The sequence below is a fragment of the Silurus aristotelis genome, assembly GCF_946808225.1.
Source record: "Silurus aristotelis genome assembly, chromosome: 20".
Classification (NCBI taxonomy): Eukaryota; Metazoa; Chordata; class Actinopteri; order Siluriformes; family Siluridae; genus Silurus; species Silurus aristotelis.
Window position 1 is genome coordinate 14,865,114 of NC_139593.1, and position 19,931 is coordinate 14,885,044.

Below are 19,931 nucleotides of genomic sequence, written 5' to 3' on the forward strand. Positions count from 1 at the left end.
ATCTCTGTTGGACAGGGATAGGGCCATGCTCCTGGATGCGTCGCTGGTGCTGACTGGTGAGGACCACCTGGGGACCAGCTGGGAAGGGGCGTTGTGCACCGCACTACAGCTGATAATGCATAGTTCCAAAAAAGAACAGAGGGTTGCGTCCTATACTGGATCTACATCAGCTGAAACGCTCATTGTTGAGTCTCAGGTTTAAAATGCTGAAACTGAAGCAGGTCGTGTCCCAAATCAGGTCCGAGGACTGGTTTGTCACGATAAATTTGAAGGATGCATACTCTCATTTATCCATCCTTCCAGTTCACAAGAAGTTTCTGAGGTTTGGTTTCGGGGCCAAAGCTTACCAATACCGGGTCCTTCCATTGGTTCTTGCCCTATATATATATGCGGCACTGGTCATGACATCACCCCGCCAGTGACGCCATGCTTTTCATTGGACTGATTACACATGTGATTCAAAGCCTGGACAATGCAGAAGCGTTCCCAAAGCGTTTTTTATGCAGCGTCTTGTTCCCTCGGGAAACCATGGTTCCATACGTAACCTGGAGACGTTCTTCATGAGTAAAGACATTAACATTGGAGCCTCAAATGATTGTCTTACATTTACATAGATTTTTGTTACCTAGGTATTGTGCACAATTACCACTCAGGTTAAAATTAATTAATTATTATGGGTGTAACAGTACACAAAATATATGGTTTGGTACATAACTCGTTTTTTAAGTCAAATTTCGGGTTTAGTTTCTGTACGTTAGGGGGAAGAAATGCAAAATTGCTTTACATTTTTTATTAAAGTAGTTTATTATTAATATTTGTGATCAACATTAAAATAGTTTTTAAAACACTTAAATAAATTGCCTGCTTGTTTAAATAATATATAAAATAATATTTTATATAAATTGAATACATCAAATAATGGAATACACCTTTTTATTATATTGATTAAAATGAGTAATTAATTTAATTCGGCACAAAATAAATTGATTAAATAAAATTAACTAAATGGTAAAAATGTAATAAAATAGTTAACATTTATTAGACCCTATTTGGGTAATACAGATGTGTATGTAAGTGTGTAGTTATACATTTCAATATTTAATATTCTAAAGATTTTATCTACTTAACTGTTGCACTTATTTCAGCATACTTTATCAATTGTCTTCATTCCTTTCCATCCTTCATTCATTCACTCTCTTTATATGCAGAATTTTCAGAAATTTCTCCTTTTAAAAGAAATTCTAGAAGCTGGACATAAAACGCTAAAGAATCAATAGTGCTAGCATTCCAGGAAGTGGCTAGCGGCTAACGCTATGGATTTAAGATTCAAGATATATATTTTATTTTAAAACTTTTCACATCACTGCAGGTTGTGCCCTGCCTATAACTGTGTACCTGCTTATAACACAGTGTCACTTTAATACCAGCAATATTATACAATAACTGCTATACACAAATCCATTCCTTTCTGTTTAATTAAATCAAATCCATTCCTTTCTATGAATTATCCCTTTCTGTCTAATTCATATATATAATGTGGTAGTGCAAATGACAAGGGCATGATATTTGTTCATCTAAATAATAGATGCAGGATCTTACTGTGATAAACACATTAGTTACATAATTTCTTTCAATTGTATATATTTCAGTCTATTTTAGATTATATTATGTTAAGCAAGCAATTTGTTGTGTTTTTCATAAGTGTTTTTACAACCTTGGTTGTAATTTCCAGTTACAATGGGCATCCATAAAATCAGCCCTCTCTGAATGTGGAACTTTCCTTCCATAATTATGCAATGTTTAAAATTGATTATGCCCATAAATGTCTGTTAACATTCTGTACAACAATGAACAGAATGTTGATACAGGTAACAAAAACATATTTTGCATTTCTCTATTGCTGATCTCTTCAGCAATGTTCAACCTCATCCCAGTGGGCCTTCGAATTGTTGCTATCCAGTCTGTGAAGACAGGATTATACATTGCTATGAATGCAGAGGGCCATCTGTACACATCGGTGAGTAAAGCATTTTCTTTAAAGCATTTTCAAAGTTCTCTAGAGCTAAAATCTGCTGTGTATTGTGCACTGCTTTTTACAGGAATTTAAAATAAAATGTCTAGATAAATGGTAGGATATACAGGCCACTGAGGAACAATAATAAAAATAACTAATAATTATTAAAATAGCATAAACCTATCCTGTTTATTTCACAAGTATATACACACACACACACACACACACACACACACACACACACACACACACACACACACACACACAGACACACACACACCGATCAAAGCAAATCTTTGTCTGTAATATTTAACAAGGTTTACAAGGTTGGAAACCCACCTTCATGCAAAACATTTCAAGCTTCTTTTCAGTCTTATGTTCTAACATGTGGACATCCCTCTTTAATTCAGACCTCAGGTTTTTAATATGGCTTTGAGTCATGGGTGTTTGTGTTAGGTGTTTTTTTTTTTTTTTTTTTTATGGATTTGGTTGTATGTAATTATTTTGTTTTAAGGATCCATTTACCATGTTTTAACATCTTGACTAAATATTCAAGTACAACATACTATTTGTAATGTCAGTTGTGCCTCTATCAGTTATTGGACTTGTTTGAGTGGACATTGTTTAAAGTTGTATGTAACAGCAGAGCCTATGGAAATATATATATTTTTTCATTATTCTTTAGAGCAGTCAAAAATGTTTTGAGAGAAAATACTATTTAAATATTAAATACTACAAATTAGGGCTAAAACGATTCCTCAAGTAACTCAAGTCGAATTCAAAAAAAGCATCGTGGCAAATTCATTTAGTTAATTTAAATACACACCGAGCATTGTGTTTCCCCACGGATTATTGTTACAGATGCACCACACGCTAAACTCTGAAGAAAAAAATGGACAAATGGGGAGAAAACGTATAGGGGTGAATAGATTCATATGAAAGCTCGCTTCTGCCACATAAAAAAAAAGTGTGCTTAATTCTGACATTTTTTCTCAGTCATTTCCGACAGTTTTTTCTCGCAATTCCAACTTTATTTCTTACAATGCTTAATTTATTTCTCGCAATTCAAACCATATTTCTGGCTCAATGGCTTCTGAGTTTTTTTCTTGCAATTTGATGTTTGTTTGGTTTTTTTTGCATCACCCCTCTGGAGTGACAGAAAGCTTTACATATTGAAAATTAAATAGGCTACAATCAATAGAATCGCATGGTATCAAACTAAGCCTCTGAACCCTGGAGAAAACTCGGTCTAACGGTCAGCTCTCAAGGAGATGGAACAAGACAGATAAAGCAGAGGTGGCCTCGTTCATACACAAACAGCTTTAAACTTCAGGCCGACAGCATCGCAGATGCACCGGTATATGCACCAGAATTGTTGGATGTAGAAGAAATAAAGTCGAAACTGCGAGAAAAAAGTCAGCATTGGGAGGAATGAAGACAGAATTGTGAGTAAAAAAAAGTCAGAATTGTGAGAAATAAAGCCACAATTGCAAAAAAAAAAAAAAAGTCTGTGTTTTTAATGTGTTGGAAAGGGTTTCCATAGATTTTATATATATAAGCAAATTTCAGGCCAAATTTTTTGAGGTTTTTTCAGGCGAAATTTGCTTATATATATTTTATTTATAATATTTTGATTTATATATTTGTATTTACATTTTGAAGTAATATGGCTATTAACTGCACTAAATGGGTTTAGTTTTCACAGATATTCTTGTAGGAAAATTCAGTGATAAAAATTTTAGTTTTTCTAAAAAGGAAACAAATTACTTGTTAATTTTAAGAGACCCGTCTTATTTTATCTTGTATATTTATTATTGCGCTTTAATAAAGAAAGAAAGTACTTCTTGTACTTCTTCATTACTTAATCAATAGAATAATCAATTGAGCTATACTGCATATTCAGAAACAGTCTTGGCAGTGTGATTTTAGTTATAGAAATGCTATGTGGATTCTGTGACTGGGTTTAAAATCAATTGCATGGAATATTTATTTACAATGTATGAAGAGTTTTACCGAAGTGTTATATATTTATATTTATATATAACTCCATGTTTAGTTGAAGGTACTTACCAAGTACAATATTGGGTATAAATGGCTGTCTATTGTCTAGATCTAAAAATCAGGCATGTCTGACCTCTATAAGAGCAGCATAGCATAGCATGCAACTTGGCACATTTGCACCCATGCACACTTTGGGGAAGATGTGTCTGTATTTTTTAATGAATTAAAGACTGAAGCCTCTATTAATAGTGTATTTTATTAGTAAAAATCTCAAATCTCAGGTGTTAGGGAAATCCATTATTAAAGCAGGATCTGTCTTTTTTTTTATTATTATCAGGTACTTAGTGTAAGGATTAGTGTAAGTTCTACTGTATATGTACATTTCTGGGGCCTTTATGGCTCATTTGGTCTAAATGTATTTGCAGTACATATAAATGGAACTTTTTATGTACAGAAATTAATTCATTAGTCATTAAAGCCACTGACAGGTAACATGAATAACACTGATACCTGTTAAGGGGTGGTACTTTGACATTTGCCAAATTATGATAACTAGAAAACTGGGAATTTACCTCAATGGATTACCAACCCTCGGAAATCACGGGTCCATTCAAGATACTCGTCTCTGCGCTCTGGGATGTCATTGTGGGCATATGATGGTTTTTTTTTATTTAGTTCTTAATAAAAGACAACTCAGGGGGAAAAAGGATAAGAAGAAGTGACAAGGAAGGAAAGCTGTGGAATGCTATTGAATTGTGTGCTGTTCACAACTGAATCTTTTCTTTCTGTCTCCAAGGAAGGCTCATCAATATGTGTGAGTGCCATCAACCTGACAAGAATATAAATTATCCTCAATTCTGATAGAATGGTCTTATCCCACAGAGTTTAAGCTGTTTCCCTCATTTTTCTGTCAAAAATGCACGCTCCTCTCCACAATTATCCTTTCAAAGAAAAAAAAAAGAAGTGTTTTTTTAAAGGGTTTAAGAAGGATTAAAAAGGAAACTCTCGTATGCAGAATAACCCCCTTTGATCGCACAGTGAAAACCAGCCTACTTTTGCTGTGAAAATGCAAACCTTACATCATCTGAATGCTAAAGAAGAGTTGATCCTTTAGAAATCAAATCTCCTTTAGCGCCTGTTTAGATACAGACCGTATTATTTTCTTTTAGAAAGGGTTCAGAGTGAGATTTGTGATTATGCTGTAAAATGAATATAGTAATTCAAAAGGCCAAAAGTATGCAGACACTTGTCTTTTAAGCCCATCCGTAAGTAATCCCCAAACTGTTGTCATAAAATTGGAATCACAGTCTTATAGGATGTCTTTGTATGCTGAAGCAGTACAATTTCCATCACTTGAATGTAGGGGTCCAAAGCTGTTCCAGAAGGAAAACCAGCATGAAACAAGCACCATGAAGACTTTCAGCCGCAAGAGCATAAGTGAGGCCAAGTACTCCTGCTGGGGAGGGATGTTTTAATAGAGCTCAATGATATTCAGTGTGCTTGAGGGCTAGACGACTTTGCCTGTGGGATGGATGTTGATGCCAGACATTTTAGGTTAAGTCCAGTGGGTAGCAGTTCTCTAGCAATAATTTTATATATATATATATATATATATATATATATATATATATATATATATATATATATATATATATATATATATAAAAAAGGTCAAAGAAGATTGGCTGGGTCAAGCTGACAGAAAGTCAAATAATCACTTTTTTACAACCATAGTTAGCAATAAAATACTGTCATATGCACAATACCATGGACCATATCATGCTCCTCTACTGTGATCCAATAATGAGAATCTAAGGCTAGAGTTTGCACAAGCTCATCAAAACTCTTTTCTTTAACTGTCTAGTTTTATTGAAGTTTCAATTGAAGTGCCTTTTGCTGCTTGTTTGTAGCAGTCTTTTATGTAGCTAGAACTATGCAAGCATGGTCCTTAAAACCATTACACAATTTAAAACTAGAAAGTAGAAAACTAATTATAACTTTACATTGTGAACTTATTAAGTATATATGTTTTTAATTGAGTAAGAGAAATTTTTCTTGGGAGTCTATAAAGCCACCCAGAAGGAAGAGTCATAACACATAAACCCAGCAGACACTTGCCATCCCTGCCAGTGAAGTTAACGCAACACTTCTGATTTGCATAAAGACAGAGTGTATCCTTTTCAATGTCCAACCAATGAACCAATGTCCTTAATCATGCGCCTCCACAAATCTATTAATACAACAATCGCATATTTTTATGCATATCGGCTGTGCATTAGACAGAATTATAGTATATAATAGCTTTTTTTTTTGTTGTTGCTTGTTTTGTTCCCTACCCATTTCTGTGCTTTAAAGTTTCATCCCAGCATAATGCAGACATATTTTAGTTATCTTTCGTGATATCAACTTTATGGGGACCTTTCTAAAAGCTGAGAAATAAATTATGCTTAATGATTAAAACCCAAGATAGCACTAAACAAACTTATATGATAAAAATCTGTATTGTTAAGTACAGCTGGAGTAAACAGATCATCTTAGATATTTTGGTGCTTTTTGTCACATTGCACTGCATATAGCACACACAATCATAATCACATCAATCTAAAATCCAGAAATGTAAGCTAATGGAAATTTTTTAATGTAAAAATACTATTTACAATCTTCTTCTTCTTCTTTCGGCTTCTCCCATTAGGGGTGGCCACAAAGGATCATCCGTCTCCATACCCCCTGTCCTCTACATCTGCCTCTTTCAACCCAACTACCTGCATGTCTTCCCTTCCCACATCCATAAACCTCCTCCTTGGACTTTCTCTTTTCCTCCTTCCTGGCGGCTCCATTAACAGCATTCTCCCCCCGATATACCCCATGTCCCTTCTCTGCACACATCCAAACCATCTCAATTTTGCCTCCCTCACCTTGTCTCCAAAATGTTCTACATGCACTGTCCCACTAATAAACTTATTTCTAATCCTGTCAATCCTGATTACTCCAAATGAAAACCTCAACATCTAAAGCTCTGCTACCTCCAGCTCCACCTCCTGTCTTTTAATACTTTTTTTAAAGACTTTTATTAAAATAACTTTTTTCTACTTTTACTTTCACTCTTGCAGATAGTCCTGCCACTCTTCTCCACCCACTCCACCTTGCTTGCACTCTTTTCTTCACTTCTCTAACACACTCTCCATTACTTTGCACTGTTGACCCCAGGTACCTAAACTCCTCCACCTTCTCCACCTCTTCTCCCTGCAACCGCACCACTCCACTGCCCCCCTCTCATTCACACACATGTACTCTGTCTTACTCCTACTGACTTTCATTCTCCTTCTCTCCAGCGCATACCTCTAGCTCTCCAAGCTCTTCTCAACCTGCTCCCTACTCTTGCCACAAATCATCCACAAACATCATAGTCCACGGAGACTCCTGTCTGACCTCATCTGTCAACCTGTCCATCACCACTGTAAACAGAAAAGGGCTCAGAGCCGATCCCCCTATGCAGTCCAACCTCCACCCTGAACCAGTCTGTCGTTCAAAATGCACACTTCATTGCTGTCACACTGTCCTCATACATGTCCTGCACCACCCTCACATACTTCTCTGACCCACCTGACTTCCTCATACAATACCAATATATTCTATTTACAATACAATGAAAAAATTTAATCAGTGTACAACTAGTAATGAGGTGGTGGCAGCTCACAATTAGTAATTAGGGTGGTGGTAGCTTAGTGGTTAAGACATTGGCCTTTGGAACTGAAGGTCGTGAATTCAAATCACTGCCATTTGATGCAGCCATGCATTTGGCAGATACCCTCATCCAGTCACTCTGGATGAGGGTATCTGCCAAATTCCATCAATTATTTAAATTCTATATTGAAGATGAAGTTTGTATATATAATTTAGTGCATTTATTTAAAATCTTACCTGAAACATCTGCTACAATGTGAGCAGATTTTCACATAATAATCCAGCATTTTGAATCATGTTCCAAACATTTTTTGAAAATATAAAAATACATATATTTATATACAAACAAATAAATAAATATATCTGTACATACAGATAAAGAAAGAAAGAAAGAAAGAAAGAAAGAAAGAAAGAAAGAAAGAAAGAAAGAAAGAAAGAAAGAAAGAAAGAAAGAAAGAAAGAAAAACAAAATGGAGAAATAGTTATATACTTACGGTTGCAATGAGTATTCATTATGCACCGTTACTATGAGCTATGTATTCTAATGTTATCCTGATAGCATAACTTCAGGCTTCTTTTCTCTTCTAACAAGAAGTGTGATTCTCACAGACTCTTCCTCTGACACCTAGACTCTGTGCTCAACAGATGGCTGGGTGTGAAGTGATTCTCTATGTGTTAATTGCAAACCTCTTCTGTTGTTAAACGACACTCTAATTCATAATATAGATTTTTATGTTTAATATCTGGGTATTGAATCAGATTCACCAATCAGTTTCTTTGAGGCACTGCCATTAAAATAAATGCAAAATTACATTCAAAAACTAAGTAGATGGAAGAAGATTTTTGGATTGCCAGAAGTTGTGGCTGTCTATAATAGCAGTCCTGACAGTAGAGCTGGCAGTGAGACAAATCACAAGTTATATTAATGCACTCATTGTAATACTTAATCATTTCTTTAGTAAAGAGGAAGGTTCGAACTTTAATATGATAAAACGTTAGGTAACAAAACATTTAACTAACATTGTTGTGAGGAGAGTCTATAACTTTTTTCTCGGTGTGCTGCTTACGATAGATAAAAAAGCATTACACTGTGATGGACATTTTTCTCATATGGTTTATGTCCCTGTGTCTCTTTAGAAGAAGGGTTATTGCAAGCCAATAAAAAAGTTCAAAACAATGATTAAGCATTTATTTTTTTGTTGTGAGTGATCTCTTTCAGGACAACACTGTTCCCATACATAGGGGGCGAGGACTTACTAAATCTGTAAATCAAAAGGCGTTGGCTCTAGATCCTAACCTCCAGGAGATTTTGGACTGACATGTTTGATACCACTGCCATCAAAACTCTAATTTAGAGTAGATCATCCCTACTTATGTGTTGCATTCATCCCTATTGGAACACTTCCAGAGATTTGCAGAGACAAATTGGAGATGTTTTTGAGGCTAATGGTAGCTCAGAAAACAGTCAGGCACAGTATCATAAACAGGTCAGTCTTACCCTGTTTAGAAATACATTCAGAGTATTAATCTGATGAAGTGCATGAGGTGTACAGTGATTGCTTAATGAGGTGGGCCTGTACAACATTACCCTCAATGTCTTTGTGCCCATGTGGTGTGTGGCCTGACAACCATGTCTCCCTGTTGTGCTTTGTGGCTTGACTGTAGAAAATGACAAATTGCAGCAATTACTGCCAAATGACAGAATGAAAGGCTTGACTTATGTCGAGGCTGTTATTTATTTCATATCCACTGACTTTTTTTTAACCAGAGTTCAGCAGCTGGAGCCATACTTTTCTTGTTTGTTCTATACAGTATATATTTTTTACTAGAACACTTATAAGGACAACCATTGGCAAAAGAATAAAGTTTAAAAAAAAGAAAGATTGAAGAAGCACATGTACTAAATTAGAGAAGATATGCCTTTCAAAAACTTTTGCTGGAATAATTTTACTTACACTGGTAAATGTATTAATCCTTTGTTTGTAATCTATGGTTAATGGAATACCATGAAAGACATGTGTTCACTTCATTGACATTCATTTGTAAGCTTATGAAGAGGGCAAATACTACTTTCATTAGAGTGTGTTATGTTGTGCATTTAAAAAACAGTTCAAAATGAATGAATTGTTTCTTTTCTTCAAATGTATTGTAGGAGACATGTGCTAAACTTAACCCTCTCCTATGAGAGCTGTTGTATAGGGTGACCAAGGTGACCAAATCATGAGGAAATTCTTTACATTTGCTTCTATTTATATATTTATAGTTTTGTTTACTTGTTATGATACCCAATGAAACACATATTAATTTGTTATTCATCCACCTGTGTATCTAGAAAGCTGTCAAAAGTGAAGTCTAAAAAGCATTCAAAAGGTATTAGAGATAAACATATAGACATGCATAAGATAGAAAAAAAAGCTACAAATTAATATCCAAGCGTTGCATCAGTTACAGGAAATGGAAGCTATCATACCACCCAGGATCAGCTTAGACAAGGCTTTAACGTAAAACTCCATCATAATATCAAGAAATGGTAAATGGAGGAAAGATGCAGAGTTCTGGATACAACTGGAACTCTGAGAATAGTGATTATTGAAAAAAAATATTAGCAAGGTGTAGTCTGAATTTTGCCAGAAACTATGGAATTTAAAGTTTTGGTTAAAACACCAGTATGTGTCATGTAATGCTTTTCTACACACCATCCTAATATTGATGTATAGGGTGGAAACATCATGTTGTAATTGTAGGACTTGCAGATGTTGACACTAATTCCAGGCTAAAGTAACACAATAGAAATTCAACAACAAAAATGTAAATGTTCTACATAGGTCAAATCAAAGTCCAGATCTCAGTTGATTTTAGTATCTGTGGCATGACTGATGCCCACAAGTGACCAATGTCAACAACCTAGAGTTAATCTGCCAGTGTTAATTAACAACAAAAAAACACTCCCAAAGCTAACCAAGTAGTTTGGCAAGGAAAAGCTTTATGGATTGTGTGATCAAGAACCCTTGAGAGAAACTAGACCAAAAAGAGAAACCTTCCTCATCATTATGACAATCCATTAATTACAGTTCTATCACTGTTGAAGTTATCAGCAATGATGGAAGTAGCTAATTTTTTTAATATACATATACATAAAACTATATGTAAAAAATAATGACTGGTTAGAACAATATGTGTCTGATTTGTAATTGAGATAATTCTTAACTGAAAATACATTCTACAGATGTCTGTGGTCGACTTTGGTTCTAATATCTAGATGAGTTCTAGTCATGTGCTATGTTAAATTTTCTTATAACAGAGGCTAACTCGCTTTAAAATGATATCGGCTTAACCAGATGTATGTTATAACGCATCTCAATGACTATGACATCAAAAGCTTTCAGCTTCCAGATTCTATTACCTTTGTGTTCTAAATTAAGTTTGTTTGGCATTCATGACTTAATGAATAATGATGTGCATGACTTTGATGTTTGACCGGCTTTTATCTTTCAAAGTACCTTTTTTGCATTCTCTCTTTCACAAAAGCTAAGTTTTGTGTATTATAAGTTGATAACATATGATTTATATTAAATTGGGGCCCAGTGCGAGCCCTGTGTAATGTGTCATGTTGTGTCATATTGCCAAAGTATTAGATTTTAGCAGTCGAAACATTTGTAGGATTCCAGTTTTACTATGTTTATTTAAAATGTAAAGCCATATGAAAAGGTTGAGTGTGGAATTCCATGAAGAATTAACACTTTTCTGACAGTCAGTGAAGTTCTTATACAGTATTAATATGTTGGCCATTTGTGACATAAAAAAAGTATATGAACCCCATTTAGAACAGGTCAGAGCTGAGTAAAGATCAAATAAAATATCAAATACATAAGTTAGTAGCAGAAACAGTATGACAATGGTTTGAATAAAGTGCAGAATGTGTGCAAATGGTTGTGCAATATATGCAATGTATACAGGCTGATATAGTTGGTGTTGTGCCAACATGTCAACGTTTTAGTCCTATGTGTTTTCCTGATTGAGGGCCTGTGGGACGAAGCTTCTTCTCATTATCTCAATGCAGAAACACTTCCCTGAACAGAGTCTATTGTTCAAAGTGCTTTTGTCCTTCACAATCTTCCTTGCTTTGGTCCAGCATCGTTTGCTGTAGATAGACTGCAGGACAGAGAGCTCAGTGCAGATGGTTTGCTCAGCGCTACCCTCTGCATGGTGTTTTTCCCAAACAAGGCTGTGAGGCTTCCAGTCAGGATGCTCTTGATGGTACAGGTGTAATAGTTCATTAGCACCTTAGAGGGCAGTTTAAAGTCCTAAGGTGCTAAAGATGCTGAGAGGCCTTCTTCACCAGGGTGTTGTGTGACAGGGCCTTGATCAATCCTGAATAATCTGAACTCCAAGGTTTTAGAAAACTGTCCCCTTTTCCACTGGGGCCCTTGGTTTTTTAAGATGGTGGTAGCTCCTCTTCTGGTTTGTTGTGAAGTACACTATTTACTCCAATGTGTTTCTATTTATTGATATTCAGGAGGAGTCTGTTTTAATGGCACCATTTCACCAAACTTTTAATCTTCTCTAAGTAGGCCTTGTAATCAGATATTACCCAGTTTTGTCAAATTATTGACAATGGCTGTGGAGTTGGCAGTGGCTATATGTGTATAATAACTACTGCAGGAGGTTCACATTAGCTAACAGGACTTGTCTGCCTATCTGTACTGCTTGTGGTCTGCCTGTCAGGAAGTTGTAGACCAGGGTTGTCCAATCTTTTCTGCAAAGGGCCAGTTTTGGTGCAGGTTTTTTTTTTCCAACCAAACAAGACCCACATCTGATAGTCATTGAAAATAAAAATAATTCGATTTAAACAGGTAGAAATTGGAGTTGACTCGATTGGGTGGAATTAAAACCAGCAACCACACCAGCTCTTTGTGGAAAAGATTTGCCACCCCAGTTGTTGACCACTGACACATAGGTGGTATAAGCCCCTCTAGCTAAGTGGTTAAGCAGTTTTTGTTTCATTTGCTGAACTGTACTGCTGTTCAACAAACAGCATTTTAACTATTTCATAATTAAAGTTTGTGGTGTGCAGATGGCTAAGGTCTGTGTCTACTGGTATACACACATAGTGGAGTAGAGTTATTAGGATGGTATGTCAACTGTGCTGGTTCTATCATGGTGGTGGATAATGAAAAGGTGATGAAGTCTCTGACCAGCATTTCAAAGCACATTGGTTGAGGTCAAGGCTACTGGGCGATTGTTGTTGAGGCAGGCTTGGGTTTCTTTGGGAACATGTACTGTAACTGCTTATTTTTAAGTAAACCTTCCATGTTGGTACATTTCATAGAATTATATAATTGTTAGAAATTGATATAATTATTATTATTATTATTATTAAAATGTTTTATAGTGATTTGTATAGTTTGTATAGTGTTAGTTAATAGCTAATGGTTTATAATCATCAGGATTTATAACTAACAACGTGTGTGTGTGTGTGTGTGTGTGTGTGTGTGTGTGTGTGTGTGTGTGTGTGTGTGTGTGTGTGTGTGTGTGTGTGTTAAATAAAGCATATGCACTGATTAGTCTTTGTATTGTATAAAGCATGGACTTTAACTCTACCAGTTATTAACATTTATGATTGTCTGTGATATTACTGCTCACTTGCGTGTTAAGGGCCATGCCCAAGGAAGTTTGATAGTGCTGGGATTTGAACCAACCACTCCGAAGTCCACCATTTTATCCATTTAGCTACCACTTCTCTGTTATGTATTCACATTAGTGCATATGACATTTAAATCTCCCATAGTCCCTCTCTTTATCACATTGATGATTATTTCTAAGAGCTCTGCAAATATTTATACAGACACTTTTGTTTAGAACATGGAAATGTTCCATTTCCCTGGAGCTTGAACAAGATGGCAAGAAGAGGATTTCTCTAAATAATAAGAAAATGTGGACGGTTTATGTAGAAATTGCTATTTGTAATTAAAATAAAATGAATCTAGTCATCATTCTATCCTTTAACTTCAGCATATTTTTTTGTGGATTTGTGGAGGTATCAGTGTAAACAATTTGTTCTGTCCGCTCCCTCTCTACTCGCCCTCTCCACCTTCTCCAAGAGAATATTTGAGGTGCTCCCAGACCAGGTGAGAGATACACTACAATCTCACCATCCAGGATTTGGTCTTCCCAAAGACATCTTCCCAGGGAGGTGTCTAGGAGACACCAGAATGCCTCAATCAACTGGCTTCTTTTGTTGTTGGAGGATGTTGGATAATTACATTATCATTTTCATATTACAAATAATTGATTGAAAGGTTTTAAAAATTAGCATAGAATAGTTTAAAAGTAAAAATAAATAAATAAAATAACAGAACCCCTGGTTTCAAAAAGAGTTTAATGTGTATTAAATATTTACTGTGTAATCCATTGTTGCACAGTGTTGCCATATGAAAGTGTACCCCCAAAATACCTAATAAAAAATGAAAATAATGAAATGAAAATAAAATAAATATTAGGATTTCTTTTCTTTGAGAATATTTTCCCCACCAGCATTATTTAACCAATTAACAAACAAATTATTATTCATTATGTTTTTTATAATTATTCCAAAATACTGTGCAAATGATAAAATGTTCTTTTTCTCACTTTATTAAAAAACTAAATGCATTGTATTTTTTATGTGTTTCAACTAAGGTCTGTGAGGGAATCAAATGTGATGGTGTGTAATGATGGCAAATATATATAATAATAAATTATATATATATATATATATATATATATATATATATATATATATATATATATATATATATATATATATATATAGCATCTACTAATTAGTTTTAGCTAGTCTTAATCAGTATTGAGGATTTTCAGTCTACATTCATGCCTGAACTACACAGCAGTGGGTGAAAGATTTTCCTTAGCATCTCTGAAAGCTCTTTTTACTTTTTACTGTTCTTTCTCCATGTATGTTTGTAATGCGTAAGCCAAAAGCTAACTCTGTTTTGAAAGCTTGCCATCATCCTAGTTTTTGATGCATAAAAAGTACATCCCTCCCCTTTGAAAAATTAAAAGGCTGCAGAGAATGCCCTCTAAGTATTTAAACTTTTATGATACCACTCAGATGCATTCAATTTGGCCCTCAGCCTTTCTAGCTTTCTTGTATTTTATTTGTTTACCTCCCCACAATTCCACAGGGTTATTATCACAGTTGTGCTGAGCACTCCCTTCACTGGGTGAGGAAAGGACAATATCCCTTGGGAATGTTCAGTGAAAAGGTGACATTTTCCATTAGAATTGCTTACCACTTGATCTAGCAAGGTTGTTGTTGTTTTTTTTTTTTTTTGTTTTTTTACATTATTAGCTTATTTTTCCCGGGCTTACAATTTCAAACTATACACATCTATCTTAGGGAAGCAATACTGTATGGTTAAATTAAGTAAGTTTTAAATTTAAGAGGTATGAAAATCACATTCATGTGCGTCAGAGCTTAACTATAAGTTGCTATGTTGGCAAACACAATAGAAGTAAAATCCCCCAAAGAGAGAGGTCTAGATGAATGCCTACCCTTAATTATGGATGTATGTGCATCTTAAAAAGCCTCTGCTAATTTACATTCTGGCTGTGATGCAATTAAATAAATGCCAACTAACACTCATTATGTGTTTTGCTCACTGAATTCTACAAACTGTACAATAACAACTGCATAAAAACTGCATTAAATAGTGTTTCGAAATAATGTGTCCATAGTGGCTCCCATGTTTAGCAAAACCTTCTGCACAGATCCAGCTGCTATATCAGTAAGAAATAAATACAGTTTTTTCCCTCTTTCGTTTTCGTCAAGATGAAAATAATTCTCACCTTGATTAACCTTGTTGATTAAGTATGTTTTGATGATCAGTATAGAATCTGCTGCACACACTGAAAGGAGTCATTCTTTGATTGTTTTGTATCATTTTGTCTAGGATAAGCCTCATAATAATTACTAGACTGTTGTTTTGAATAGCATTTCATCATGGTCAAGGTGAGATGATAGTAGTTAGCGCTTTATGTGTGTGTGTGTGTGTGTGTGTGTGTGTGTGTGTGTGTGTGTGTGTGTGTGTGTGTGTGTGTGTGTGTGTGTGTGTGTTTTCATTAATTGCTTGCTTTAAAGGACTTGGCAATATTGTGCTGTGAAGCATGTACCAACCTGCTGAGGCTTTCATTCCAATCATGTATAGGTGCAATTTTATTTGAAGGCAACTTTCCCAAATTGCTTGGTGCCTTTGTTGAAGCTGATTATGGTACCTTGGGAGCGTTTCAGTAATGCATGTCCTCATACTTTTGTGGGAACCTTTTTACAAGAATTGAGATGCGGGCATCACATTCTTTCTCTCACTTTCTCCCACTCTTTCTTTCTCTCTCCTATTCTCTCTCTGGCATGTGCAACAATACAGTTGTTTATAAAAATGGATAATTATTACCCATATTTATACACTACTTGTCAAGTGTAGCACTAGACATACAATGTTATACTATATGGGTATGTATGTGATGCTTCATCAAACATGCGTGAATGTTTTTAGTCATCTAATTCCTTTACTTTTTGTGGCAACACAAAGTGAACTCACATTGAGAACTCATTTGGAGATATTTTTTGACTGTCAAAATATGTGTTCACGATGCCCTCCAGACTAAGGTGACTTACATTGTGTGCTGTATATTTTTTACTTCGTCTTACAGGAACTTTTCACACCAGAATGCAAGTTCAAAGAGTCAGTTTTTGAGAACTACTACGTCATTTATTCATCCATGCTCTACAGACAGCAAGAGTCAGGTCGGGCCTGGTTCCTGGGCCTCAATAAAGAGGGCCAGCCAATGAAGGGGAACCGAGTGAAAAAGACAAAACCAGCTGCACATTTTCTACCTAAGCCCATTGAAGGTAAACATGTTTGGGTTGTTCTTGACTGTTTTATATTGCTTCGATCTGGTCTGATTTAGTTAGTTAGTTCTATATAATTCAATATAAATATTTAAACTTGAAATAGCTTTGGAAGTAATAAAGTGTAAAATTGCATGTAATTGTATATAATCACTGTAATAATCACTTTGGGAATACTTTTTGATACTGTACAGCTCAATTTCACTTAATTATTCCCAGCCCGACTTTGCCAAAAGTAAGAGCTGCTTTTCTCTTCTTAACAATCTCTATATTCTCTGTCATCAACAGTTGCCATGTATCGTGAGCCGTCCTTGCACGACGTTGGTGAAGCAGTCCCAAAGGCTGGAGTTCCCCCAAGCAAAAGCACAGAGCCAGTGGTCATGAATGGTGGCAAACCTGTTAGCAAACCTGACAAGGAGACATAGCCCTACTCCCCTTCCCCTCCGCTTTGGACAGACTCTCCACATGTGCTACTTCACACATTTGTGTCTTTGGCTTGTAAAAGGAAAAAAAAAAACCTAAAAAGAAAAATCTCCCTCCTGTAGTGTTTATTCACTGGAACAAATGAATCAAGGGGTGGTTGTGGTCAAAGGACATGGGTGTATTGCACAAAAAGACTGTGAGAGTGTAGAGAAAATCACTGAGGAGGGAAAGGGGGCCACTGGACGCTAAACATTAAGAGACTGTCACTGGAATGTCCGATGTGATATGGAACATGTTTTCTTTCTGTTATACCTTTATTCCTGTGACAATCCTCTGTGAAAATGACATATTTTCATCTGCCTTGTCTGGTAGCTTTATGTGCTGACAGCTAGCCAGTTTTCAGTTGGACCTTTCATGTTATTGTGGTTTTGCAGAAGACCACAATTCACCAGCATTTGTCTTGATTGATTGCTGTACGAATACAAATTAAATCTGTTGTTGTTGCAGTCTTTTTTCTTTCTTGTTGGCCCCTTTTTGTATGTTCTTTTCTGTAACTCTTATCATTCATTTCCATGAATACTGTCTGGATTGGTAGAAAGATAACTGAAATGGGGAAAATATAAGAAAAAAAAATTATGTAACATGAAATAGATGTGTTTATAAAACAGTAAAATGGTAGAGGCAGTGTGGAGCTGCCAAATTAGTTGCCAAGAACTGGTGCTTGGGATTTATTTCTTCCTTTTAGTTTGCTCGAAAGAATGACTGATAGAATGGCAATTAATTGCACTAGGTTTTAATCTGTGACCAGTTAAGAGTGATGGCATTGATAATCATGCCTTTAGGCATTCAGGGTGGATATAAATCCTCACAAGGGAAGAGTATACATATCACAGATACCCTCAATATGCCTCAGCTCACTTTCATGACTCTCAGATAACATTTTTTTTTTTTTAAGGAATTTTGATTGTCTGAAGTCAACATAGTTTTGTCCTTTTATTGTTTTTTTTTTTGTTTTTTTTTACTGACTTTAGTACACCCAAGTCCTAAAGTCCACCAGGTGTATATGAATGATGATGTAAATGATGATGAATGGGTGTATGTCAGTATGGTCACACAGGTTGCACACAATAATGGTAAAAATGTATTTGGTATTCCCTTTGCCATTATAGTAGCAAACGTGAATATAAGACTAAAAGTGGTATGCATTTGGTGCGTAGCTGGAAACAAAATTCTGTGTTTATTATAGTCATGTTAGGATTAAAATCATTACTATATACACATTATTTTTCATTACAGATTAATGTATCATTCCACTTGATCACTTGAAATGGTGATCACATACCATAAGGGAAAAATATTATGTTTGACAGAGCATTTATGTTGTTTTGTTTAGCTTCTTTTTTACTGGTGAGGTTTCTCTTATAGAGTTTAAAATAAAAGTATATGGAAAATCACTGTGCATCAGTAAATGCTGTTTATACATTTTAGACATTTCAAGAATATTGAACATTATTCATAATTATTTCTATTTAACTGCAAATGCGTTGTAATCTGCCATAAATAAAAAGGTTTTCTTTCTTCAAAAGCAAATATAGTATTATATATAATGTTCAATTGTATTGCAGATCCATTCTTTTCAAGAGAATTGAAAAATTCCTTCTCACTGTTTTTATTTTTTTATTTTTTGGTTTATGAAAATTGTATGTATGTGTGTGTGTACATATATATATATACATGTACACACACACACACACACACACACAAAATGGTGATTTCCAGGGAAACTGCTATTTCTAATTTTCAAACACGAACAATAAAAACCAATCATAGGTTACATTTGTATTAGTTTATCAACTGTTTAATGAATGCAATTTCCTAAATTGTCCAAAAGTGTAAAATGTCTCTCAATGTCACCTGGAAAGATTACTGAAAATTTCAGTCTAGCTTATGCTTTTTTTTTCCTTCTTTTTTTTCTAGGCTTACTAACTGATTTTTTCTTGCTCGGCTGACCACTTTGACCTGGTTACATGAAATATTGGATTGATTTATTTTTAATTACAAGGTGTACAGTTTTAATTTTTCATTGATATATCTCCTGATGGTGTACCGTCCCCATTTCACACATATTTGTTTCTTCACTCGTACTTGTACAATCCCATGTCCCATTTTAAGTTGACATTTACTCCTGAAGATGACTTTCCTTTGTTTGTCTTTTATATGTGTTGAAAATATGAACAGTGGGACGATATCTGTTTCTTTCCCCCTCTTTTAATGCTTTTATTTTTTCTGAAGTTTTCATCCACAATTAACCATATATTTCACCTGTTGCATGATAATAAAGAAGGAAGACTGAAGACCAGCATGTTGTAGGCTATATGTGTCAAGACAGTTGTTGATATTTACCACTAAACTTTACATACAGTACATATATGCAAAAGAGTCTGCAATGTATCGTTTGTCAATTCATTGTATACACAGAAATAACATTGAATAAAACATTTATATAAATTTACACATTTTTTAGGATGCCTGGCCTGCAAATTTTACTGACTTCTGAATAAATGGTGAAGATTGTTAATATGAATGACATTGCTTCAGACCTTATAAAGGCAATTTAGGGTGCTTATTTAATTCCTTATATTTTAGCTACACTACATGGCCAAATGTTGGTGAATTTGACCATCACACCCATATGTGCACTTTGAATAGCCTTCTCCACATTAATACCCCCTTTTGGTGACCTGTTTAACTAGACTTGGTGGTAGGCATTTGCCTGTTTAGTCAATAGTGCATTAGTGTGGTACTGAGGCACTGATTTTAGGTGAGAAGATCTAGGGTGCAGGGTACTCAGGTTCAGGGATCGTACTTCCGGTGAAGGCAAATTGTAATGCTACAGCATCC

The 19,931-nt window shown here is 35.2% G+C and overlaps 1 protein-coding gene across 2 annotated transcripts in view; it reads left to right on the plus strand.

The window, feature by feature from the left end:
* The window catches only part of LOC310715767 (fibroblast growth factor 14-like), a 72,115-nt gene extending 52,573 nt beyond the window's left edge, over positions 1 to 19,542 (plus strand). For both annotated transcript variants that reach the window (XM_083522452.1, XM_083522453.1), the window contains exons 3-5: positions 1,914 to 2,017; positions 16,409 to 16,607; positions 16,896 to 19,542. In XM_083522452.1, the coding sequence (XP_083378578.1) occupies positions 1,914 to 2,017; positions 16,409 to 16,607; positions 16,896 to 17,032 (440 nt within the window). In that variant the 3' untranslated portion in view covers positions 17,033 to 19,542. The remainder of the gene's footprint in view (positions 1 to 1,913; positions 2,018 to 16,408; positions 16,608 to 16,895) is intronic.
* Positions 19,543 to 19,931: the final 389 nt, after the last annotated feature.